General features: G+C 37.6%; 2 protein-coding genes across 5 annotated transcripts; one reads left to right on the top strand and one right to left on the bottom strand.

The window, feature by feature from the left end:
• Positions 1-367: 367 nt before the first annotated feature.
• Zip (myosin heavy chain 10) lies at positions 368-25,939 on the top strand. 4 transcript variants are annotated; one of them, XM_076796566.1, is made up of 14 exons: positions 368-1,014; positions 9,594-9,750; positions 10,259-10,377; positions 13,192-13,215; positions 13,938-13,967; positions 14,626-14,718; positions 14,846-15,008; positions 15,240-15,929; positions 16,298-16,944; positions 17,201-19,045; positions 19,236-19,505; positions 19,639-19,653; positions 20,080-21,500; positions 22,453-25,939. In XM_076796566.1, the coding sequence occupies exons 1-14, from the start codon at positions 658-660 to the stop codon at positions 22,577-22,579; spliced, it is 5,958 nt and encodes a 1,985-aa protein (XP_076652681.1). In that variant the 5' UTR covers positions 368-657; the 3' UTR covers positions 22,580-25,939. The 4 variants fall into 4 exon arrangements, with proteins under 4 accessions (XP_076652681.1, XP_076652682.1, XP_076652683.1 ...); XM_076796567.1 differs by lacking the exon at positions 19,639-19,653; XM_076796568.1 differs by lacking the exon at positions 13,938-13,967.
• Positions 25,835-27,653, bottom strand: LOC143359005 (uncharacterized). The gene is made up of 4 exons (XM_076796599.1): positions 27,285-27,653; positions 27,117-27,215; positions 26,428-26,716; positions 25,835-26,352 (listed from the first exon to the last, which is right to left on the bottom strand). The coding sequence occupies exons 1-4, from the start codon at positions 27,384-27,386 to the stop codon at positions 26,162-26,164; spliced, it is 681 nt and encodes a 226-aa protein (XP_076652714.1). The 5' UTR covers positions 27,387-27,653; the 3' UTR covers positions 25,835-26,161.
• Positions 27,654-27,843: the final 190 nt, after the last annotated feature.

A 27,843-nucleotide genomic window follows, 5' to 3' on the forward strand; every position in this document is an offset into this window, starting at 1 on the left:
TATGGAATATTATTACAACAAACGTAATGCATTGAAATTGGCGTCAATATAAAATTCCAATATAAAATACATTTTCGCTTCGATTACAAAAAAACTGTATTGTACGTTAAATATATGAACATTAAAATAACGGTTAAAACCGCCGCACACGACGGATGCAATAAGAACCATACAAGATAGAAACCATAGAAAGCGCACCTTACTGGCAGAAAATATATTACGCTCTGACGTCTCTGATTGGCTGGCGTGCTCGCGGTCCGACCAATGAGATCCCTCGAGGACCACGTCACGCGTCGACTCGTGCGCCACTGTACGGCGCATTTTCCCATCAATCCCCCACCACTCGACTCCTTTGAAAGAAGAAAGAAGATGGCTGCGCGGTGCGATAAAGAAAACAATCTCTCGGAGCATTGAAGGCTGTAGAACAACTACGTACCTCGGAGTAGAACAGACCAGGAGCCGTTCGAGCCTCTCCTCGCCATTGTCCGAGCCGCCGCCGAGGAACGAACACTGGAAAGAAACAACGGGGAAAAAGCGGTTTTGTGTGGACAGTTACATGTGCGTCCCTGTCACGGAGCGGCCAGTCTCTGGAGGATCGTCCTTGGAATCGTTCGTTCCTGAAGCCGGCTCGAGCAGCTAGTGATCTCGAAAACAAAAATGGCGGACGTCGACTCGAGGGTGGACCACTCGGACCCCGAGCTACGGTTCCTTTCCGTCGACAGGAACAATTTCAACGATCCGGCGACCCAGGCAGAATGGACACAGAAGAAGCTCGTGTGGGTTCCGCACGACACCCAGGGCTTCGTGGCGGCAGGTATCAAAGGCGAGCGTGGCGACGAGGTCGAGGTCGAGATCGCCGAGACGGGGAAACGCGTGCTCGTCGCCAAGGATGATATCCAAAAAATGAACCCGCCTAAGTACGACAAGGTTGAGGACATGGCCGAACTGACGTGCCTCAACGAAGCCTCCGTGCTGCATAACCTCAAAGACAGATACTACTCGGGCCTCATCTATGTGAGTTTGACAGATTTTACTGCTTTACTGTCATAGGAGTTTTGACAAGAGGTAGCTCTTTCTCTCGCACCTTTCAGGAATGTAGCATAGTGATTCAGAGGTTTTCTTAACCTTGGGAGCTGGAGAAATGTAGAATCAGCTGTAGCGTTGTGAAGTTCATACACAGTGCTCCTCCCTTAACAGTTTATCTGTTGGAGAAACGTTGATGTGTTTGTTACCAGTATCAATATTATTTAGAATTGTCGTTATTATTTAGAATTCTAAGGGATAGCATGATATTCAAGGAGATTATTACTTCTCTGCGGTAGTGTTTTACTCTTGTTAGAATTGCAGTTAAGTATTATGTCCCATATTTTGTACGTAAAGAGAATTTATCTCATCGACACACCTAAGTGTTTTTTGTTTGAAATGATAAGACACAACATAATGTTAAAGAACTTTATGTTCTTTAGAGATATTAAAGGATAAGTTGAGGTTTATAGAATATCATAACTGTGAAATAGAAACAAACACTGGTAGCGAACGTGTTAATAGATTTTTGAAAGATTGCTGTACAACCTTATTTTAAATGATAGTTACAAAAGAAATTCATAGATTATATTAGATTGGATAGTTTGTTGGTTCACAATTGAATCTGCAATTGAGCAATGAGTTCACTAAGATAAATCCTTAGTTGTTTATCACAGTTTTTAAAAAATTGTTATAGTTTATTTATTGGAGTTATGATTGTACTAATGAAAGATTGGGAAACCGAATGATAGTGGACACAAAGACAATGATGGCTATTGTTTAATGCGGTTTATTCTTAGATAATATCTGAGGAATGTGTTTCATTCAAAAAACAATAGAAACTTGACCTCATTGTTGTTGTACAATGGGTGCAGATTTTATTAATTTTATTTATGGTTCCGCAACTCTAGGTTTCAGTGTTTTATTGTGATAGTTGTCTAGATACAATATATGTATCATAATGTGTTCTAATCTATAATTAGTATCATATAGTATCTTCTTATCTAGATTTCTCTGTTCATTGTAATGGAGATTAACAATACTCAATTATGATAAAGAAACTGAGTTCATATAAAACAAGTTATGCATAAAATTATATACTGCTTTAAATATATCATACTTCTGTACTTTGCAGAGCATAATTTCATTATAATGACTAGAACCGTGGATAATTGAGACAATGTAAACAAAGTTTTAAATTCATGAAAACTAGAAAAAATTTTGTTCCTTGAGAATGGTATTAAGTTAAATTTTTGAAGAGCTCTTAAAGAATTGAAATTTGTTTGTTACTAATTTTAAATTAAATGACTAGTGTTTTGATTTTTGTTACTGAAAAAACCTAAGTTAAACATCTAGCAGGGTTTGATTATTTTGAAAATTATTTAGTAATCGTCTACTATTTTTAACATTCACTATCATGTCATTGAGTCTAACCCAGATCCTAGACAGTAAAAATAATACTAATCACAATATCTTCATAGTGAAGATATGTAAATGTTGTAAATGAGTTATCGCCTTTGATAAGTTAGGACGAAGTATATTACAATGGTGATTGCTGATCTCAGCAGGAAAAATTTGAATGGCCCCATTTTTTCTGAAATAATCAACAAACTGGTTCTTGCATAAAAGAAATTTATGTAATTGCCAAAATTCCTAAAATTGAAAATTCGGCTTATCTTTTCAAAACATTTTTGAACCAAATTTAAACGTGTTTAAATGTTTATAAGATTATTGGAAAATATATTTCATGTAAAAAATATCTACATGAATTTTATGGTTTACGTATGAAAAGTGCCCAAAGTTGAAAATATGATTTTTCCGACAAAAGCAATTAATTTCAAAATTTAATTACAACTTAGAAGACGTTTACACTTAACAATCGCTCATTCGATGCAACACTGGTCATTCTAATGATCGTTATCTTTTCTTATCGCGAAAAGTAATATTCTGCCTGCTAGCAAATACACAGACAGCACATTACACAGAAAGCATTAGCTATAATTACGTTTAAGTAGTTTCTGATAGTGCATTCACTTGCTGATGCTATCAGAAGTGACTCGAACGAGTGCAGGAAACGTTATAATTGCAATTGGATCTTTCAAAAATCATTTTAAATGGAGTGAAGGTAGAATTTCTCGTGTTATTGGACGGCCGCAATACGTCCCGTCTCTTAGGTGTTATCAGTAACTGATACCACTGTCGTATCTTACTTCCACGTAACATTGACTCACCGTGTTTTTTAGTGTTGAACACTATAGAAATTTCTGACTTTTTCTCCTGTCATTGTACGGTCATTTTTATAAAGAACACGATGTCAGTAACATTTTTTGAGCATATCTAAAAGAGAAATAATTTATTAACTTTTTAAGGGTGACTTCTACAAAGAAAAAAAAATTGGAGTGGCTTTTGGGGGGACATTTCTTTAAAAATCAATTCTAATCATTTGTTTAGGGTCATACATATACGGACAAATTATTTATTAATTTCATTAAGTGTCGTTTCTTTAAGGATAAAAGAATTTAATTGTAGGCATTTTTAGGAACCATTTCAACAAAGAATATAATTTTATTATCTTCTTTTAAGAGTCGCAGTTACAAGTAGAAATAATTTAGTAATTTTTAACAATTTTTTCAACAAAGAGTACCATCCAGTCACTTTTTAATATTTTTTTTTTGAGAAGCCAGCCGAAGCAGATTTTTTCCAGGCTTTAATGGTTTTTCTCAAAATTTCATTATCACTGGGAAGTTTGTGCAACTTACGTATCCACACTATGTAATCTGCAGTTACACGAGATACGATACGATTGTACAAAGTTTCCAGCGATTAGGGGATCATCGAGAATCGAACGAGGAACAGTGTACAAGCATGAAAATATTCCAACCATATCATTTTTATTTGGTATATAATCATGGCCATAAATGTGGCAGTAAGAGATAATAAAAAAATGAAATAAAATTTATAAGTACGACATAAAATTTATAAGTACGACATAAAATTTACAAATATGAAATAATTTGCATTATTCGTGAGGTGGCCTAATAGATGTGCCGCCTAGATAACGGGTGTTCCGATAATAGAGGCTTGACGTGACTCGGGTCCGGCGAAGAATCTTTCGATTTTCGTCGGGATCAATTAAAAAAGAATTTGAGTTTCGATTGGGCCTTACGATATAGAAATATCTGCTTACGTATGGCAGGCATTCTAGGACACGAAGGAATGACGTCATGCATGTGCCTCGTACGTGCTGATTTTTCTTCTTTCGATCCGCAATATATCGCATTCCGTGCAACGTTCTGAAATCATACGAATCTCTGCCATCTAGATCGTCGAAAAAGTTTGATTAAAATCGATAAATTTGTAACTATAGCTACAGCTACCGCTAAAAATGTGCTCCAATTATGATTGGTACTGTAAGATCATCCAAAAAATAAAAATTCAAACGTTCCACAGATTGTCGAATCTTTGTTTACGAACGTCTATTTCAAGAAATGTTAATAACAATCTTGTCAGCATGTTATTCATTCTCGGCTCCAGTAATTAAGATTAATCAAGGAAACTATACTAACTAACTTATAACTAATTAGGAATTGATTAGACATGTTTATCGATTCTTACACAGTGAAGAATATGTAAAATGCTTTAATTTTGTAATTTTTTGAGGTGCATATGTATAACAAATTTTTCAAGAGCTATGTTCATAAGTACACGTAATTAGTAGTTTATTGGGGGGTCATTTCTATAAGAAATACAATTCTAGTCATTTAATAAGGGTCGCAGGTATACGGGAAAATAGTTTGGTAATTCCGTTGGGGCCATTTTTATGAAGGGGCATAATTCACTTTTCAAAGGCGATTACCATAAAGAACACAATTCTGCACTATAGAGTTATATTTCAAATCTACAAAATGGTATATAACACAATATAAATTTCCCTTAAATATGTAAAATGAAATTCTGTCGTAAAAGATATGAAATTTAATACAATCCTGCAAATTAAAAAATGAAGCACAATGGTATAAATTATACAACTGAATATACTTGTAAAAGTCCTAAAATATCGATAGTTGCAGGAGTTATAAAATTTAATTCAGTTCCAAAAATGATAAAATCGAATATACGGTGAATATATAAGTTATTAGACCCAAAATTCCTACAAAAAATACAGAATCGGGTGAATTTATAATTTTCGAGCATTAATATCCATATAAAAATGATAGGAGCCCAGCCGGACTTTCATTTAAAAATTGACGGTGCTAACGTGAAATTACGAGCTCGTGCAAGTGGCTCTAATAATTTGATTCCGCGGCAGTATTTCGCGGAACGTTATACTTACCGAGGTAAATATAAATCGCGAAGCGAAGTTCGAACTTCAATATTCGCGGCGAGAAAATCGGTGCGCAGCATAGCGATCGCAATTAGCGTAAAAGTAGATCGGAGCGCAGCAGCTGTAACGCATCTCGATCTATCAAATTTAAGCGAGAGAAGTAAAGAGAATGAGACCGATCAAGGAGGAATCCTTATAAGGAGGAGTGTCCTTAACCCGCTTCCTCGCGGTGCCATAAACGCCGGCACGCTGGTACTGTACGCCAGACCGACCGCGAGTAAAAGAGGGAAAGAGAGAAAGAGGTTCAGTTTCGCTGAAGACTTCGTGCCATTTATAGTCAACAAACAGTTTCGGTCTTCTTAGGAAAGAAACCGAACCTCTCTGACGAAACCGCACAGATTCCGGGATAGATTCGCTGTACACGCTTCGTTACACGCCCATATCCTACCCCTACCTCGCCGACTTCTTCCTTCTTCCTTCGCAGCGAGCCTCGACTTCCTTTTCACCGTTTTTCCTCCGTTTTCGTGTGGTCGCAATCCGATAGCCGAATTTTTAAAGCTGAATTGCTCACGTTCACACTCTTACAGCGAAGAAAAATGAGAGAGTAGTCGTCTGCTTAGGCTCAAAATAAAGGGCGAATTCTATACTTTCAGCATCCCCCAGTTCATTTTTTCACGATACAGTTTTGTACCACAGAGCGAGCAATAAAAAGGTCTTCAAGGTTTTTCGAATTTCAATTTAGTATAATTTTGTTGACGGTTGCATAACCTCGTGGGGGAATTCCGAGTTCTATGCCGGTGTCATTTCTGACAATTTTTTTATGGATTCTTTACAAAAAGTAGATTTCGAGCCAGGGAAAAGATTTTTTGAAAATTGAAAAATTCTTGGTGTAAACACGTTTCTAGAAAATTTTAGAGTTAGACGAAAAGAAGAGATCTCGCCCTTTAAAATGGCACGGGTAGATTGCCGTACGATTTTTTTTTTCTTGTACAGTTATGGCAGTTTGAAAATATATTTATTAGGAAATTGCACCGATTAAGCAGGAAGCTGTAGAATTGCAAAAATTGCAGAATTATTGAGGATTGTATGAACAAAATACCAGAAGATTTTAGGCCCGTTTTGGATCGCTAGATCGGATCCAGAAGCGTGCGGTGCGAGCCAAGAGATCCATCAGATGAAGATCTGAGCAACCGAAAAGGTTAGCTAGTCCGAAAAAAGATTTGCACGTTTGAATCGACCTGGTGCAGCTTCCTCTAATTGTAAGTCGACTCGAAAACATCACTATGGAACAGCGAACCATATTCCGCTTGTTCTGGAATTTTTCGTTGCCATAAGCCTCGTACGTTCTCCCTGGAAGTTGAGGAAACCAGAGAAAAGAAATACGAGTGACGGGGATTCACCAAATTTCCATGGTTATGCGTCACCATACCAGGAACGCGATGCCTCATGAACTTTCTATTTCACAAACTTTCGTGACGTCACGAGGAACTCATCACAGCAATCATTTTTCTACTTTTGTATCATACTTTTTTTTAAGAGAGAGAGAGAGGGAGACGTCGAGGCTCGAAAGAGTTGAAACATACTGTTGCAAAAATTGTGTGCAGTATGCACGTCTCTTAAATTATGCAACTTTCCCTTTAAAGGCGTTAAAGTGCACCGGCCAGTTTCAGGAAAACGATGGCAGCCAATTTGGCGAATCACCCGGTACATTTAAGACCTTTTATGAATTCAATTAAATGAGATTTTATGTGTTCCTGTTTCTTGACATTTTATTTTATCTCTTCTGGCGTTACTTCATTTTACTTTATTTTCTTCTTACTTTTTAAAATCGCATTTTATCACTTCCAATGTTATTTACCACTCTTTATTACAATTGTATTTCACTTTATTTATTTTTTTCTGACGTTTTTGAAATCTCTACTTTATAAGATTTCATATTTTTCCTTAACTTGTGTAGTTCTACTTGAAATTTTTCTTATTTTTTACAATTTTATTTTACATACAGTGAAAATCCTTTAATTGTTGTAATTATTTTCTCGTTTTCCGAAATTTTGTTCCATTATTCTTTTATTAATTTAATGTCAACGAGAGCAGCCGAATATTTTTGTATTCGGTTGAAGGAAAAACGCGCTTTAAAAAAGGAGAGGAATCTCAAGGTTCCGAGAACTCGTTTTGGATTTTCTCTCGCGCAAAGTGCAAGAGGATGCACCGTTGCACCGTGATTTATGGTACTTTCTTCTTTTCGTCGAATTTTAAAACAGGATTTCAATATTCCATTTTCATCCAATTTATAACAGATCGTGTTTATCGCAAAGCGGGATGAAATAATGCAGTTGCTTATTGGCGTTCGATAGAGCCAATAAAAGGAAAGATGCAGTTTTCCGTAAGAGGGAGTTGGAGGCGGTGATTGTTAGTAGGCTCTATAAGCAGGAATGTTAGGCAGGTCGACGACACAACACTCACGGAGAGACCGGTTTCGGAGTCCCTTCGGGAGGAGAGGGAGTTCTGTTAAAAAAAAAAAAGAAAAAAAGGAATCAAATAACCGTGGATTACCATTTTACTGTGAACAGTTTTTTTCTCTGGCCTCTCTTAACCGTAGCAATGTTAACAAATCGGAGAAAATCCCATAGAATATTTAATCAGCTGCACGTCGGCTTTTTTAATGCAATTTTAGCATTTTTTAAATATATCTAGTACTTCAAAAATTAATTTAATCAATTCAATTAATTTGCTACCTTACATTTTATTAGTGTTTTAATAATTAATTTTGTAGTCCCTATAAATTCAAAGAATGAAATTGGAAATTGGATTTGAATTTTTTCAAATTTTAATTATTTTATTAGTTGGTTTTCCGATAGTTACGATAGGGTGTATAGGATTTTTTATTTGGAGTATTTTTAAGAGTGGAAGTTTCTGGAGATATAATCGGAACATAGTCTGCAGTTGACAATACAAGGTCCACGTTGCGTGACAATAAGATTATTGCCAGTGATTATTAGGTCATCGGTTTATTTCAGTGAAGACACCATGAACCTGCCTTTATCCTCTTATCTCTGGTACTGAGGCGAACAAGAGTTATTTAACCTCTTATCAAACCACTACCGGTACCATTGCTATCTCGCTAACTATTGTTGCAAGTGCTCTGTTCAGGAAGAGCCTTCTTGAACAACTGTTCCATACAATATCTCGAAAACAAACAATCTTCGTTCAAACAATACATCCTAAACAACTCCCAAGAGAATGAATACCTCTATTCAAACGTTTCATTTCATTCAATTAATAATAAGTATAATACAGTTTAGAAAATACTCAGGAAAATGAAAGTTTAAAATGAACAATTGGAAAAAATTCAGTTATAAATTCTAGACAATTTTGAAGACGGTGGAAATTTGAAATACGTAAATAAAAGCGAATAAAAGGAAAATGAATGACTGTAAAATGTTGAAAAATAAATTTCAGATTATTCTCAATAAGCAAAAAATAATTAGGAAATCAGTTGACAGTGAATACAATTAATATGTAATGAGAGCTTAGAAAAATTGGAAAAATATCATCGACCGCTTTCTAAACGACATATTTTCAGGGTTACACGTCGGCATGAATTTGTGTAAAGTGTAAACTGATCCGCTTGCTCATCTTTCTTGAATGGTGACGCACACTTTATCTTTTCTTTTCGTTCAACTCGTAAATTATTCATGCGGTGCTAAAGCCACCAAGGGCCTCGTCAGTGCTATAGCGTTGAAAAGAAAAATGGAAAATCGGTACAACATTTAATATATTGGGATACATTAATTTAAATATCACAATATTTCCTACGAGAGATTTTTAATTTCGTTATTATATACCAATTTTGATCGATTTTATCATTTTAAGTGGATTGAAAAAATACAAAGAAAAAAGTACTCCGATTGAAATTAAAATTGATCAGTGGCACTTTTACCACCTCGTTAATTTTAGTAATTTCTATCCTCGCGAAATTCGAAATTGTACTTATTTTCTAAATGGACTGAGAATGCCGAGAAAATTCCATACAAATTGAGTTTTGTAATTGCACAATGGCAATTATGCCACATTATAATCTTATTAAGTTATTATATGCTTACACAATGATTAACAGTCTAATTACTGGTCACTAATTAATCCTGTATCATTCACTGTTTGATAAGTGTTTTTTCGCAACGTGTTTTCCTTAACAAATTTTTTCCTCATGGTATAATTGCTTATGACATCAATTATGTGATTGCAGACATATTCCGGGCTCTTCTGCGTGGTAGTGAACCCATACAAGAGACTGTCAATTTACACGGAAAAGATAATGGAGAGGTACAAGGGTATCAAAAGACACGAGGTCCCACCCCATGTTTTCGCCATCACCGACACTGCATATCGTTCCATGCTTCAGGGTAATCAAAACGATCCATCTATTTACTGTGTTAAAAAAAATAACATTATCCAATTCCTCACACAAAAATGAATGAAAAGTGTAAAATAAAATTTTTTTATTCGAGGCTTAGTTTTCGAGTAAATTAGGTTTCAAAATTGGTATGGCTCATCCGCACGGGTAGACGAGGAGAGGGGGAAGCGGCCCGTCACGTGACTTGGTAGCGCGCTCAGTTTGAAACTTGAGGAATCTTTGAACTCGAATTGCTTGGAATACTAAGCATTGAATAAAAAAATGCTGTTCCGCATTTTTATTCAAATTTTTCTGAAGAAACGCTGTAGGTACCTGTCGTGTTTAGATTAATTTTGTACATAGTGGGTAAAATTGAAAAAATCATAATGTTTCTGGAGGACAATAAGAATAAACGAATTGACTTAAATACAGATTCACAAATGAGACAAACGCGGGTTTACAAAGATATTAAACACATTAAATATAGATTAATGTTTTCCTGGCAATTCTGTTAACAGATCGAGAGGATCAATCGATTTTATGCACCGGCGAGTCCGGCGCGGGAAAAACCGAAAACACGAAGAAAGTGATCCAATATTTGGCGTACGTTGCTGCCTCAAAGCCAAAATCGAACGCGGTAAGCCAATCACGAAATGCTTCCAGGTTTCATCTCTTTTTGTCAAGACTAATTTGATTGGAAATCTCCTCTGGTTGGACTGTTTTCTTCGAATCTATTTGGAGAGTTCGCTAGATTCAAAGGTAGCAGATGTAAAAACCCAGGGAGCGTATTTTTCTGAAGTGTTATTTCACTTGTGTACAGAGGTGCAATTGTATTTAAACATATACAATCACAGAATTGTAGCTACGAAAAGCGTAATTGTACATACTTTCCTTGGTAGTCTATATTTTTTCAACTGTTTTTATAGTAGCCATTTTTTCTTAATAGTTATAAAATGAACTTTTCCCCGCACTGAGTTTCCTCTCTGTACACTTTGTAACCGAAGCTTATTTATAGAAAACCATGGAAAACTATAGAAAACATTTGTATATATTTTTTACAAACACAAAATTCACTAAACTTTGATATTACAATTTTTATCATTATCTTACAAGTGGTAACAGAGTCTCCAATAACAGTTTATGTAAACAAAATAGTGATTCACTTGTTCCAACAGACAGAAGCAAACAAAATCTGTATAAACTAGGTATTTAATCTTCGAGGAATTTTATCTTTGTGGAATTTTATCTGCACTGTTTTTCTTTACTTTTTGTAATTTTTCTTTTGCTTATCCGGTTTCAGCCAGTTTTTATAAAACAGGCTCTCCGAATCGTCTGCTCGTATTTTTTCTTTAGATTCTCCAGATTTTTGAGACACAACACGATAATTCCTCAGTTTCTAAATTCTAATTTTCGCGCGCCGCGACTCTACCTTACCGACTGCGGTCGATAAATTCCGCAAGACTTTCTCTTTCACAACTTATGTACTCAGCACTTTCACCCAAGATATTTTATCTTATTTTGATTTCTGGAATCCCTCATAAATTCACACTAATTCAATGAAGAACTCGGTTGATTTAATTAAATAATTGATTCTACAGAATAGAGTAGAATATGAGGAGATGAATATAGATGTTTTTGACACATAAATTCGCCATTTTGTATATTTGAGATTATACTTTTTTCCTTTAAGGGAATTTACAAGTATACAAACATAAAGGGGGTCTCTTTCATATCAGTCACAAATATTTACAAAACCGTTGCTGATACAGAAAAGTATTTCAAATAAAAATTCCACGATTTCACGAACCACACAATTTCACACTACCAGTTTTTTTTATGAATTTATATATAGAAATTACGCGAAGGTCAACTATATTTTCTTAAACGACATTCTTTCTCTCTAAAAAAAAAAAAAAAAACCAGCCTTTCGAAAGCTTAAGAAACCAGTGGAATATTTGTCAATTATATTAAATATCTTTTGAACAAATGGCCATGAATAATTGAGTACTTTTTTTATATAGAGAATTTCAAAATGTACATGTAGCGTGTTAAAAAAATTCGAAGAAATTTTCGATTTTGGCGCGTAAAAATAGTTGCGTAATCGAACGCGTCGGTAGGGGCCGGTTGCGAGATTGTTGAATACTGCGAGTCTGTTCTCCGATCGCGATAGGCCATCATAGATCACTGGCTCTTGAAGGATCTCTCCTTTTTCAGCGAAACGATCCACTTATCGGCCTAACTCGGCTTTGAGTCACTCGAGTAGAGTTTCTGAGTCACCGAGCGCCGCCTCGAAACTTCTGCTCTTATATAGGAAAAAATCGGCGTCGTCGCCGTTTCATAATTCGACGCTTGCCAGGCCGAGCGCGGCAGCTGCGTTTCGAACGCGAAATTGTTTAAACGAGGCTCGCCAAGGGTTTCGCAACACGTGACGCCGCGTCACGCCGTTTAATCCCGCGGAATTAATTATGCATTCCATCGGCCGGAACGATGCTTAGAATTATTATTTATTGCGGCGAGAGATTCTTTCAGGAAAAACATCGGTTTTTTGGCGCGATTCGAACGGCCACGGAAAATCGTGCATGCGATTTTATATACTCATTCGAACGGGGGCAGACTTTATTAGTCTCTTCGCGTTCGTGGTGGTATGGGTCGAAACGAATTTTTTTTTTTTAAAGCTTTTCGAGAGCAATCTCGTCAGATTTTCAAGGAAAGAGCAGTCTCTTCTGTTAGGCAGAATTTTCAATGCCATCGGTATTCACAAAAATAATGTAACTCGGGAAAGTGAAAGTAGTGGATTTGCCCTTTAAAATGAGCCTGAGGAGTTTGCCGTATCATTTTTTCCCACCGAGCTACCATAGGTTGAACTTTTCAAACTTCGTTCAATTCGAAAATTTTCTTTCGGTCTTTTTTAGCCAAGAAATTTTTTCTTAAAGCACAGTCTTTTCTGTTTAAAAAGACCTAAGATAAAACACGATTTTTTCTCAAGATACTCCGACAGCTTAGTAATCAATTACAATTTTATTGTCTAATACTTAAATATTGAAAATTTTGCTGAAATATTATTATGTATATTTAATCGTTTAAAGTTTTGCCAACAATTGTGAAAACTTCGAGATCACTACAAAAAATAGCACATGTACAAATTAATCCTTTTTCTTATGATTTCTTTAGGAAACAATTAAACGAATAAATTGAATAATTGAATGAAAGTGGATCCCACGAGTATGAATCACGCTGACAGCCCTCGTGACCCTAATTTTGTTTCGAAGCATATATATATCTTCGTTGTACAAATTGTTTAATCATTAATTTGGTGCGCAAGGGAAGCTTCAATAAAAACCAAAAAATATCAGTACAAAATAATGCACAAATGACCTTGGACTCGTGAATTTAACTTTGCACATTCTTTCATTCCCGGTGCTGACTTTCAACGGCCACAACACACACCTAGACACCGAGTCCGGCATTAATCATAGTAAGTCAAAACAATAAAATGATCAACAATTCTGTTCACGCAATAATCACGCTGCTATATCTGTTCTTTGTCTATTTTTTTTTTTTCGTTTTTTATTCATCCTCGTTTTCCATCGCTTTGATCAAGAAACAACGCAAATTCCAAAATTAATATATTTTTTACACAAGCTGCAATTAAAAATAACCTTTCATTATAATTTTTTAACAATTATTGTGTACTGTCCTTTATTTAAGCTGTTGTTTTTTTTTTGGTACAGTGATACAGTAATTACAGTCTCCATTTTTTATCACCTGGATTCATTAACAAATATATGTTTTATATTTTTTGTTTATTCAATGAAAAATTTTCTACAAGATTTCGGTGTAAATGTGTTATTTCTTAGTACGTTATTATTTCAATGAAATTAGAAATCAATAAAAATAAAATTGAAGTTAACCACACATTTCAAAATAATTATGTAATTAACATAATGTGGAGACCGTTATCCGAGTATCACTGTACTCTAATTAATCGTGTATTCGTTTTTATGTTGTTTTTTGCGAGAAAACGACCTCCACGCCCAGTCTAATTACACTTTTAATACTAACCAGCTGGTGTTGATTTAACGGGGACATTTTTAAGATAGTTTGCTTATCTAAAAAAAAAAAAAACGCTAATAAAAGGTTCTGTAGAATTGTAACACAAATATCTCCCTTGTCTTGCTCGCTGCTCACTGGATTTAGGGCTCGGGATGCGTTTCGGATAAATTTGCGGTAATTAACGTGAGAGTCGATTAATTGAATTACTTATTAATGTGTCCTGTGTCGTGCTTGTATCTGTGTGTATGTGTATTGTATGCTTGTTATTGTTTCTCCCTTTTATTTCACACTTTTCAGTAAATCGATGTTTTCTGTGGATAACACAAATATTGTTTTAATTATAAATTAATTACTAACATGTAACACGTAACACAAAAGAAATGACAATTTAGAAAGGCTGCTTTAAAATGATCGAATCACTAATGTTAGGATTTACAGCTCTTCCTCAATTGTTGTTTCGATGATTAATATAATTAATTTTAAGATTAATTAAATGTCTGCTGATGATTAGAACTTCTGTACTATACTTTCTTAACATTTAAAAAATTAAGAAGTTCAGAGTTTTTTAATTACTTTAATCGTGTACTTTGGATAATACTATTTAATATATTTAATATTTATTTAGCCTAAGAAAAATCGCTGCTTAGTTTGGAAGTGGCTTTCTCACTGTAACAATATGTTTATTTTTTAACAGATGTTTATACTGTTTGTTTATAACAATACTAGATGAAATTAGAGCATTAGAGCATTAAATGGACGATGGCAATACATGTTCGTTGTTTGGAAGTTCGAAGTGCTGTGTCTTCATTAATTGAATGATTTTTGACAATAGGGTGAATTGGAGCAACAACTTCTGCAAGCAAATCCCATTCTGGAAGCCTTCGGCAATGCCAAGACTGTGAAAAACGATAATTCTTCTCGATTCGTAAGTTCCAGCATATATTCTGTGTTCACATTTATAATATAGTAATTATTGGCATCGTAGAATGCTAATAATTCATATTTGAGATTACATTGGTACAACAGAATATTTATTTATCATGTTCATCTAGGGCAAATTTATCCGAATAAACTTTGACGCATCAGGATACATAGCTGGAGCAAACATAGAAACTTATCTCCTGGAGAAATCAAGAGCAATTCGACAAGCAAAGGACGAAAGGACCTTCCATATATTCTACCAGCTCCTCGCAGGTGCTTCAGCAGAGCAGAAAAGTGAGCGAAGTTGTCCAATAACAAAAACAAGAAATTTTTAATCCTTTGTGTTATAATGGCGCGAACTTCTCTGACATTTAGAATTTACTAAAAAAAGAAAACAAAAATATTGACTACAATAAACTATTCAAAATCTTCATAACGAGCCTGACTCGAGCTTATAGTGCAAGGGGTTAAACTTATACATATCTTTTACATGCTGAATATACAACGTTTGTAAACATTTTTTAGAGGAATTCATCTTGGAGGATCCAAAACACTATCCATTCCTCTCAAATGGCGCATTGCCAGTACCAGGAGTGGATGACTCGGCAGAGTTCTTCTCGACAGTAAAGTCAATGCACATAATGGGCATGACCAACGAGGACTTCTCTTCTATCTTCCGCATAGTGTCCGCAGTGATGCTGTTTGGGTCTATGCAGTTTCGCCAAGAAAGGAACTCGGACCAGGCTACACTGCCAGACAACACGGTTGCCCAGAAGATCTCTCACCTGTTGGGCTTAAGCGTCACAGAGATGACGAAAGCATTTTTGAAGCCAAGGATCAAGGTTGGCAGGGACTTTGTGACCAAGGCACAGACCAAAGAGCAGGTTGAGTTTGCTGTCGAAGCAATCTCCAAAGCCTGCTATGAAAGGATGTTCAGGTGGCTCGTAAACAGGATCAACAGGTCCCTAGATCGTACAAAGAGGCAGGGGGCCAGTTTTATTGGAATCCTGGATATGGCTGGATTTGAGATCTTCGAGCTGAATAGCTTTGAACAGCTCTGCATCAACTACACGAATGAAAAACTGCAGCAACTGTTTAACCATACTATGTTCATCCTCGAACAGGAGGAATATCAGAGAGAGGGCATCGAATGGAAGTTCATTGACTTCGGACTGGACCTGCAACCTACCATTGACCTTATCGACAAGCCTATGGGTAAGGTCAAAGTCTTTTAAGGGGTTATATACACTTTTAAATACTTAAACAAATTGATTTTTCACCATTTTTAGGAAAAAAATCATATATTTATTTCTAAGAATTAACATACAAAAGAGTAACAGAGTGCAGTATGTTTAGTAATTTTTTTAAAGAAAAATATGCATTTATAACGAAGTTAAACCCAAACATATTTCTTTAGTATATGAGTGTGGCTAGTGATTGATCCTTGAGTTTTATGAAATATTGATTTGGAACAAAGCTAAATTTTGGATTTAAAAAAAACCGTTGTTTTCGGTTTACGGATGAGGATTAAATATATTTAATCGCACGCTGAGACTAAAGAGCTGTTTCTAATTTCGAATTAGGTATCATGGCACTGCTGGACGAGGAGTGCTGGTTCCCCAAGGCCACCGACAAGACGTTCGTAGAGAAATTAGTGGGAGCCCACAGCGTACACCCTAAATTTATGAAGACAGACTTCAGGGGTGTCGCAGACTTTGCTATCATACATTATGCTGGAAAGGTCGATTACTCTGCAGCGAAATGGTTGATGAAGAACATGGATCCTCTAAATGAAAATGTGGTCAGCCTCCTGCAGAACTCGCAGGATCCTTTCGTCTGTCATATCTGGAAAGACGCTGAGATTGTTGGGATGGCCCAACAGGCTTTAACAGACACACAATTCGGTGCGAGGACCAGGAAAGGAATGTTCCGAACTGTTTCACAGTTGTACAAAGAGCAGTTGGCGAAATTGATGGTCACTCTCAGAAATACTAATCCTAACTTTGTCAGATGTATCATACCGAATCATGAGAAACGGGCTGGAAAGATCGATGCTCCGTTGGTATTAGAACAGCTGAGATGCAATGGTGTGCTCGAAGGAATTCGAATTTGCCGTCAAGGATTCCCGAACAGGATACCCTTCCAGGAGTTTAGGCAGAGATACGAACTTCTAACGCCTAACGCTATCCCCAAGGGATTCATGGATGGGAAGAAGGCGTGTGAGAAAATGGTAAATATAATTTTAAGTAAATTTCTCGACATCTCTGACTTTTGAAAAAGGGTACAGCCGGATAAGTTCATCATACCATTCGATAGGGCCCCCAAAGAAAACCCTGTGTGGTAAGTTTCAAATCTGATCAAATTTGTTTTGATGACACATTTGACCACCTTATCCGGCTGTAACCTTTAGTGGTGATTATATTCATGTACAGAATCATTCCATGTAAAAACTACGTTTAATACTCGCGTATTTTCTTTAACTTTAGATTCAGGCGCTGGAATTAGATCCGAATCTCTACCGGGTGGGTCAATCAAAGATATTCTTTCGCGCCGGCGTGCTAGCTCACCTCGAAGAGGAGCGTGACTACAAGATCACCGACATAATCGTCAACTTCCAAGCGTTCTGCCGCGGTTTCCTGGCTCGTCGGAATTACCAAAAGCGTCTCCAACAACTGAACGCCATCCGAATCATTCAAAGAAACTGCGCAGCATACTTGAAACTCAGAAACTGGCAATGGTGGCGTTTGTACACCAAAGTGAAACCATTATTAGAGGTGACGAAGCAGGAGGAGAAGTTGACACAGAAAGAGGACGAGCTGAAGCAAGTGCGGGACAAACTGGAACTGCAATTACACTCTGCACAGGAGTATGAAAGGAAATACCAGCAAGCCATCGAAGAGAAGACCGTATTAGCTGAGCAATTACAAGCTGAAGTAGAATTATGCGCGGAAGCTGAGGAGATGAGAGCAAGACTAGCGGCGAGGAAACAGGAACTAGAAGAAATTCTTCATGATTTGGAAGCGAGGATCGAAGAAGAAGAGGAGAGGAGCGCGGCGTTGACTCAGGAGAAGAAGAAGCTGCAGCTGAACATCAGCGATCTTGAGGAGCAGCTGGAAGAAGAGGAAGCCGCCAGGCAGAAGCTGCAATTGGAAAAAGTGCTGTGCGACGCTAAAATAAAGAAACTGGAAGAGGACCTCGCATTGTCCGATGACACCAATCAGAAGTTGTTAAAGGAGAAGAAGATCTTGGAGGAGAGGGCGAATGATCTTTCCCAGACGCTGGCCGAGGAGGAGGAGAAGGCGAAGCACCTGTCGAAACTGAAGGCTAAACACGAAGCGACCATTGCAGATTTAGAGGAACGATTGTTGAAAGACCATCAGCAGAGGCAGGAGGTGGACAGGTCGAAGAGGAAGATCGAAACAGAGGTCTCAGACCTGAAGGAACAGTTGACTGAGAGGAAGACACAGGTGGAGGAGCTTCAGTTGCAACTAGGGAAACGCGAGGAAGAATTGAATCAGGTCATGGCAAAGATGGACGAGGAGGGTGCGGCGAAAGCTCAGGCGCAGAAGGCGCTGCGAGAGTTAGAATCTCAGCTGGCTGAGTTGCAGGAGGATTTGGAGGCTGAGAAGGCAGCCAGGAGCAAGGCTGAGAAACTGAAGCGCGATTTGAACGAGGAACTGGAAGCTCTGAAGAACGAACTTCTGGATTCATTGGACACCACGGCGGCTCAGCAGGAGCTGAGAAGCAAGCGGGAACAGGAATTGGCGACGCTGAAGAAGAACCTGGAAGAAGAAACCTCGATGCACGAGGCCACACTCGCAGACATGCGTCACAAGCATACTCAGGAGTTAACAGCCATAAATGAGCAGATGGACGCTTTGAAGAAGACCAAAGCGGTTTTGGAGAAAGCAAAGGGGACTCTGGAGGCTGAGAATGCTGATTTAGCTTCGGAACTGAGGTCTGTCAGTGCTAGCAGACAGGAGTCTGACAGGAGGAGGAAACAGGCGGAGCAACAGCTTGCTGAGATCAATGCCAAGCTCGCCGAGGTGGAAAGAAATAGGCAAGAACTCGTTGAGAGGGTTACGAAGCTGCAACAAGAGTCTGAAAGCATCATGCAGCAGCTCGAAGCTGCGGAGCTGAAGGCCTCTGCGGCTCTGAAAGCCTCTACCACCTGCGAGTCCCAATTTACTGAGCTCCAGCAGCAACTGGAGGAGGAGACGAGGCAGAAGCTGGCGCTCAGCTCTAAACTGAGAGCATTGGAAAGTGAGAAGGAAAGTTTGCATGATCAGTTGGAGGAAGAAGAGGAAGCGAAGAGGGCCTTGGATAAACAGGTAGGGTTAAAAACTGAATTTCCATCTGGACCACTCACGATTTACAATATTCTTCATGTTTCTAATCAAATTTAAAGCCTGAATAATCCAAGCCTAAAGATCTTACTAAAAACACAAGAAACGTTGAAAATTGTGAGCAGTACTAATTTTCTGGCTAGGGACTGTATTAATTGTTAACCGTTTCGCTTAGGTACTTTGCTTGAACGTACAACTGGCGGAGGCGAAGAAGAAGGCAGAAGACGAAGCCGAAGCTGCTGTAGCCTTGGAGGAAGCTAGAAAGAGGTGTATCAAAGATATGGAAGCGATTCAAAGACAGGTTGAGGAGCTGCAGGCTGCCAATGATAAATTGGATAAATCAAAAAAGAAGATCCAAGCGGAGTTGGAGGATAGTATTATTGAGCTCGAAGCGCAGAGAGCTAAGGTGCTGGAGTTGGAAAAGAAGCAGAAGAATTTCGATAAGGTAAATAGAAAAACAATTCTCATTTGGTGGAAGTAACTTTTAATGTTTTGACTATACATTACTGCCACTACTTATTACGTTGTTGTAAATAAGTACTACTTATGAATATTTACTTTTTTATTATTAACGATAGTTTGAGGATTTTTCTGTGAGTTTTTAATAACAATATTATTACTAATTCGATGTTGCTACATGATTTTTTTGGATTTAATGTTTTGCAGCACCTTACGGACTATTTCCGAGAATTACTTGTGAATATCTAGCTTATTTTTGAAAATAGAAAAAAATGTTACAGAAAAATATTGTTTAATTCTGTCATCAATAATAAGCAGGATATTCAAGGTGTCCAAGTTAGTCGGGACACTTTGTAAATTAATCTAATTAATGTTAATTCGTTAACTACAATTGCACAAGTACGTAAGGTGTCGATCTTCATAAACAAATCTCATCAATACATAGTCCACATTCAGCCATTACATGTGCATCTACATTGTCGTAGAGAGTAACGGTAGAGTCAGTGTTCGCAAACCCTTGAAATTCGAATTCAATTTTACAATTAACGTTATTCTTGAAGGTGCTAGCTGAAGAGAAGGCAGTGTCGGAGCAGTACGCGGAGCAGCGAGACGCGGCGGAGCGCGAGGCCCGAGAAAAGGAGACCCGAGTGTTGTCCTTGACCCGAGAACTCGACGAGATGAACGAGAAAGTCGAAGAGCTCGAGCGCGTTCGTCGAGGCCTTCAATCGGAGCTCGACGAGCTGGTGAACAATCAAGGAACAGCCGACAAGAACGTGCACGAGCTTGAAAAGACAAAACGAGCTTTAGAATCCCAGCTGGCAGAGCAACGTTCCCAGGTTGAAGAACTCGAAGATGAGCTGCAGTTCACCGAGGACGCGAAGCTACGTCTAGAGGTGAACATGCAGGCCTTGAGGGCGCAATTCGAGCGAGACCTTCAGGCCAAAGAAGAACAAGCTGAGGAAAAGCGAAGGGGTCTAGTGAAACAACTGCGTGACCTCGAAGCGGAGCTTGAAGACGAGAGGAAGCAGAGAGCAGCGGCGATCGCGCAGCGCAAGAAGATGGAAGCGGATTACAAGGACATCGAACAACAGCTGGAGATGCACAACAAGGTCAAAGAGGACGCGTTGAAGCAGCTGAAGAAGCTGCAGGCGCAGATCAAAGACAGCACTAGGGAGACTGAGGAGGCTAGAGCTGCTAGGGACGAATTGGCAGCGAACGCTAAGGAGACCGAGAGGAAAGTGAAGAGTCTGGAGGCGGATCTAATGCAGTTGACCGAGGACTTTGCCAGCAGCGAGCGTGCTAGAAGAGCTGCCGAGAACGAGAGGGATGAGCTGCAGGAGGAGTTGAACAACAATGCTAACAAGGGCACGTTGATGCTTGATGAGAAGCGAAGACTGGAGGCTAGAATTGCGACCCTTGAAGAGGAGCTGGAAGAGGAACAATCGAATGGTGAACTGTTCATGGACAGAGCCAGGAAAGCGCAGATAACGATCGAACAGCTGACAAATGAAATGACTATTGAGAGGTCCACCACGCAGAAGCTGGAATCGCACAAGCTGTTGCTTGAGAGACAGAATAAGGAGCTGAAAGCTAAGCTAACCGAGCTGGAGACTGCTCAGAGGGCGAAGACCAAGGCCACGATACAACAGTTGGAGTCCAAGATCAATAATCTGGACGAACAGCTGGAGACTGAGGCTAAGGAGAGATTCGCGCAGCAGAAGATCAATAGGAAGCTGGAGAAGAAGTTGAAAGAGCTGAGTTTGCAGTTGGAGGACGAGAGGAGGAACTCTGACCAGTATAAGGAGCAGGCTGAGAAGGTAAACGCCAGGATGAAGGCGTTGAAAAGACAGCTCGATGAGGCTGAGGAGGAGATTAGCAGGCACAAGGCCATGAAGAGGAAAGCGCAGAGGGAAATGGACGACCTGTTGGAGACCCAGGAAGAGATGACCAGGGAGATGGCGAACCTTAAGAATAAACTGAGGTGTGTTCTTGGCACATGAGACTCTCTAATCATGGAAATTAGGAAAAATAAAACAACTAAATTTTTCTGTTAACATTGAAGACAAAAGAAAATGTCGAAAAGTGCATTTATACTGTTCAAGAGACCGAATATGATACATCAATAATAATTTTCTGATCGAGGCCTTCGAAAGATCCTTAGGTTGACTTCAATTCGAAGATCTTTTGATAGCATCATGTCTATCGTCTTAAACAGCATAACTTTGCTTTTCGTCTTTCTTCTCTATCTATGATACTAAGAGAGATATTTAGATGTTCTCTTTAAAAGCCGATTATACAGACTATTCGTAATTTAATGATATTTTTAATAATATTTAGGTGCCACGGAAAAAAGAAAAGGTAATGTCCTACAGGAAGAAAGTGTTACAGAAACCCTTCCGATTCGAAGATTTCCGTTTCTGTCGGTTAGTTGTTCAGAATACCGTTCAGGCTAGTCGAGAGACCTAATCTTAATTCGCAAAGCAGTATTTTAGAGAATATATGGCTTAGATGTTATCAGGCAAAATCGCCAATTAGAAAATTCAGAAAATTATGAAACATTGAAGATTTTAAAACACGCGTGAGATGATCTTCCATCATTTAATAGATTTAATTAAAAGCAGTAACTTGCGTCTCACAGTGGACTAATTACAAAATAAAGTCCAGGAAGAAACTAGAGTTTCAGGAGTCGATATCAATCCCTCAGTGTGCATTTAATGTTCCCAAAATTTCATAATTCTCTGAATTTTCGAGTTGGAGATATTCCCTTGTTAACAGCAATGGTTCCATCGACATGGGGGCATGGTGTTTAGTTACGAAAGCAGGATAATTTTTCTTCTTGCACTAATTAGTTGGTTGGACGTTTTGGAGCCATTGCACTATTTTGTGTGAATTGTTGGCAATGTGATTGGTTAACGGAATGAATTTTTTAACAGACGCGGTGGTCCTCCAATAAGTCTGAGCTCGTCGCGTCTGAAACGAGGCTCCGTTCAGACCGGCGGCTCCGGGGACGACTCGACAACGCAGGACGAGAGCATTGATGGCGAGGAGACCGTCAATTGAACACCAGAGGATACGACAATTACTTACTGAACCCTCACAACGCAGGAAACCCATAGAAAAGAAAACCCAGGTTCAAGGGGCGCGCGGTTTCGGCGCGATTCGCGCTCGAATTCGAATTTCCCGCGTGCCCAATGCCATTAGATGAGGGCGGCTTCCTTCTGTACATAAGAGACTCGGCAGAGCCGTACTGAGTAGTATTTTACCCTAAAGTTCCGCGAAGATCGACGAGCCCCTGTAATATCACCAGAACGAAATCACTAGAAACGTTTTGCTCGATTCGGGCAGACACTTACCCACATTTCTTTAACAGGTTTACGACACTGGGATGCCATACTTTGTACAAGCTTTATCATAGAAATTTTCTGCATGACGGTGTCTCGTCGTTCTTTGCGGAAAATGCTACCACTTGATGCCGAGTAATATCGAGACTAGAAATATATTATTGGGGCTGCATAATCGATAACGAATTAACACCACATTTAGGGCAGCATTAATATCTATTATATTATAGTTATATTAATTAATTATTATTATTATTATTATCGCAGTTTTTATTTTTATCGCAAAAGAATCGTAATATGTTATTTGTAATTGTTTTTAATCATCGAGCCAATGATTCGTCGGCTCGTTCCGAGAGGTCAAGAACTGTCGAACTTTCTGCCGACAGATGTCGCTGTTACCGACAGTCGGTAAAACGTTCCAAAATTTTGTCGCGCCGCGAAGTATTCAACGATTCCGAGGAGAGTGAATTTTCGGACTCGAAATATCGACTTTCGGAGAGAAAGTATTATTATTTTTAAGAAGGATTCATACTCTTTAGCGTCTTGTTTAAGTTTTTCAGTTTTGTTTTTTACCCCTTCGAGCTACAATTTTTCGTTTGTTTTCGAAGCTTTGTGTACTTGCCTGTCGGAACGAACCGGAAATCGACGACCGCGATGCATCGGAGGTGATCGAGAACTTCTTCGTTTCATGTGATCTATTTCAAACGCATCGAAAAGTGAATCAAAATGTTTAAAAAGAAATTAATTACTTTGTCGAGGTGAAGTTCTTGATAATGTTATTGCATGCCGATCATTTGGGGACTTTTCGTTGCGTGAGAAATTCAAATTTTTCTACACGAGATCGCCGTATGAAATAAAGGAGGGAAGAAAAACGGGGACGTTTTTATACATGCATTTTTGACAACGTGTGCATTTCTCGTGCATTCAAGCGCAACGTGCTTTAACCTCTTTTTGTCAATATTTGTGCGAAAATAAGAAAAAATACAGCATTTTCTCCGCAGCGTCGTGTTTCGAGGTTCCTCCATAACGTCGCCCGACGCTGCGGAAGAAAAGCTGTATATAGCGAGACAGAGCAGTATTCATGACCAACGTGACAACCGAAGTCAAGAAACGTCTAAAACAAGTGGCAATGTTGCGAGATAAATGGAAAAAAATTGTATTTTGAAAAGCGAGACAAAAAGAGATTAACAGGCGGTTACATGTATTGTATGTGGGTGATTCTCTGCAGGAAGTGTGCAATCAACACACGCCCTAAACTGAGCGCGCCTACAAGGAGGTATCGTCGAATGAAGTTGCAAATTTTCAATTGAAAATAAATTTTTATTTTGCAAAGTTCACTGGACGATTGTATCTTTTGTAAACAAGTTTAATAAAAGAAAAATTCTCCAGAAACTCCAAAAATTTCATCCAGTTTTATCCTGATTCAAAATTTCCAAAAGAAATTTGCAACTTTAAGAAGAACCCCCGCCCACCAAGTTGCAGGGTAATTTTTTTCAAAAACATTTACTGCAAAAAATCACCCAAAAAACATAAACATTCTGCATATGTGCGCATTTACATATTCAGAGAACAGTGGAAAAGGAAAACGGATTTTATACAGCCAGTTTTTTTTTTAATCGAAGATCCGAATCAACTAGAAAAATCTTGATACCATCATCGAACGTTTTTACGAGTTTTACAGGGGACGGGAATGAATCCTGGAAGTAACACGCCTTATCGTATACTCTCTTTATGTATATACATATATACACACAGACATAGTGATATATATATGTATAGGGCTACAATATTTTTTGATACGGCCAAGTGATTCTACACGAACCGAACTGGTCTGCTTTTTTACGTTGAACGGCTTTCTAGTGACTTTTTAGGCGGGCTTTCCAAATTCGAGATCGAACTGCCACTTAACTGTCGGACCGCTATTGGTCGTAATTACTCTAATTAAATCTAAGCATCTCGGGAGTAAACTTAATAAACGTTATACACATTTTCGACGGATTTAGTTGGTAAGAAATAAATTATAATTTCATAAATAAAGGAGGATACACTTGTAATGAATTGTGTCTGTCAAGAGGAGTGCGTTAACGTCGACGATTATAGTGTTGCGCATCAAGTGATTAATATTGTTGATTTTTATACTTGACGATGGTCTGTTGTAGATTGCAAAAATGTCTTTAAACGAAACCAGCAATTCTTGAAGATTTTGAATCTTTTGTGATATACGAAAAATAATGATAAAAAGGGCTGTTCCAATTTTTATACGTGTCCTTAATTACTGCTAGAGTTAATTATCACCGGAAATCGACCACTTCATGTGCAACAATATGCTACCAACGTGGAATTGATACTTAAACAGATTTTTATACTTATTTAGGTGTGCAAAATTAAACCCGACTTCTTCCATTTATCGAAATTTTAATAATTGTATAAAATATATCTCATTGGTTACCGTTTCCATTGTAATCACTATATGTGATAACAATTTTTAAACGATGTATATCTTGATTATCTTTACGGTGAAAATGTTTTTATCTAGATAATTCGAAGACCTATAATAATAATAATAGTAAACGAACCTCTATTACTCTTTTGCTGTAAAATTTTGTATCAATGTACAATCGTTTACATATGTATGCCTTGCAACGTTGACTATCATCAGCGTAGACGTGTGTGAATGTGGCCATAAATTACTTAGACTTTAATATACTTATTTTTTTATTTAACTGATAAGACGACGCTATTGTACTCTCATGTTTCTATATTTACTAACACCAATATTTGGATGCAGAAACAAAAGAAGGAGTATGAAAACAGTAGGTCTAAAATTTTTTGGGAGTTCTTTATTCTGAAGATTAATTATTGGATGTGGGTTAAAAGTTGTATTCTCTGTGAATGTATTTTTTATAAACCATCCAAAATTTCTGCAGACAAATCCTCATCGCCTTGAGTTTTTATTTATCTTTTTTTTCTATGCAAGAAGGGATAAAAAAAATTACTATGATCTGACCAATGAGAGGAGAAGCTTTTTTATAAATAAGCGTAATCAAACATTATAATAAATGCTGGAAACTGAATGGTAGAGGTATTGTTACTCGGTCAGTGATCTTCAATAATTTAATAAATTACCAACACGGTACGATTCGTTGCAATAATTGTTCAAATAAATTTTTTAAATGGTTGTACATAATTTGTAACGCTGCCGGTCATGTTACCAAACGAGCTACATACGCTAAAAATATTTACTTTGAATTTTATTTAATAAATACATTGATCAAATGAAAATTTATTGCATCATTTGTCATCAGGATTGATCAGCCTCGATCTCTTTCAATGATCGTTGCAATCCCGGTTTCGCAAGATCCAATGGCGTCTTCTTTTCTTTATTTTGCAAAGTCAAACTGGCGCCATTTTGAACTAGCAGTTTTGCCTCATCAACTCGGTCTTCCTCGCATGCTAAATGCAATGCAGCGTTACCGTCAGCATCTTTGCTGTCTGTAAACAATTAATGATTATTTGATATGCTTGGTTTATGAGCAAGTATGCCATTTAAAGGAGAAAAATGCGTACCTATTTTCAAGTCCTTGCCATATTCTAAAAGAAGCTTCACAATGGCAATGTTGCCTTTCGAAGCTGCCCTATGCAATGGTGTCGCACCGCGATTATCAATTATGTTCACGTCCGCACCATTTTCTAACAATTCTACGCAAATTGACTTCCCATTTTTCGATGCAGCATATTGTAATGCAGAATGGCCTGTTTGCGTTCTTGCATTGACGTTTGCACCCTCCCTTAATAAGATGTTCACCACTTTCTCGCGACCCGCTGATGCTGCCAAAATTAGTGGTGTCATGTCCGTCTAAAAATGACCAATTATTTTTATTCAAATATTTAATAATCTCAATCAAAATTTATATAATAAATTACTAATATAAAATTAAATGTAAATAAAATTTTAACACCGTTAATTATTCTTATCTTTAGTATTTTTACATTTAGCGATATTGAGGACACAAAGGAAAAATAATACATTTTTAGAAAATAATTAAGAATTTAAATCAAATTTTAATGCTGTTGATTATTTTATATTTTCCTACTGTTCAAATTTGGCGCCATTGGATGTATAAAGAGAAAATAGTGCCCTTTCAGGCAATATATGATAATTTAAATTAAATTTTATTGATTATTTTTATTATTTTCAAATCTGGCGCCATTGGATACAAGAGAATATAAATTTTCGCAAAGTTAATAATACTCACATCGTCAGGGGGATCAACGGGCACATCAAGCGATAATAAATACTTAACTAAATCATCATGACCACCAAGAGCCGCCCAATGAATTAACATTCGTCCACTCTAAATACAGAAAATCATTTTGAAATGTCATAACCTAAAAACATATACTGTTGAAAAGTAAATACATACACTGTCCTTCTGAGTCTTTAATGACTCATTTTCACTCAGGAGACGTTTAACATCCGATGTTCTGCCACGATAGGCCATTTCATGGATCGATTGATCACTCATTCTGTTTATTTTTGACAAAATTCTTTCTCACAATTTATAACGAAACATACACTTGTTTTGAATACAAAACTTCCTTTATTTCGCCGCTAGAGGGCTGCAAACCATGATCCAGTTCTTTTTCAGCAATTCTTTGTTTTTCCTAATTTGATATTAAATTTGTTAACTAATTCGTATTATAAAATATTGCAGGAAATTGTGCACAATTTTTTAAATAAGTGTGTCATCTTGAAAGTAGTGCACCATAGACGATAGTTTTGAGTTTCTGAATGCCAACTTCTCGCGCGCAGTTCCAATATGCGCATGTGCACTAAATGTACAACAATGCCACTTTGTATTTGAGCGAATCAGTGTCGCCTGATTAGGAATTGTCTCCCACTCTACCTTGCCCCTCTACTATTATATATATATATCAGTGCATCCCCACGCTTCCGCCATAATCCGGTCACGTGACACGTTT

The sequence above is a fragment of the Halictus rubicundus genome, chromosome 11 (genome assembly GCF_050948215.1).
Source record: "Halictus rubicundus isolate RS-2024b chromosome 11, iyHalRubi1_principal, whole genome shotgun sequence".
Taxonomy (NCBI): domain Eukaryota; kingdom Metazoa; phylum Arthropoda; class Insecta; order Hymenoptera; family Halictidae; genus Halictus; species Halictus rubicundus.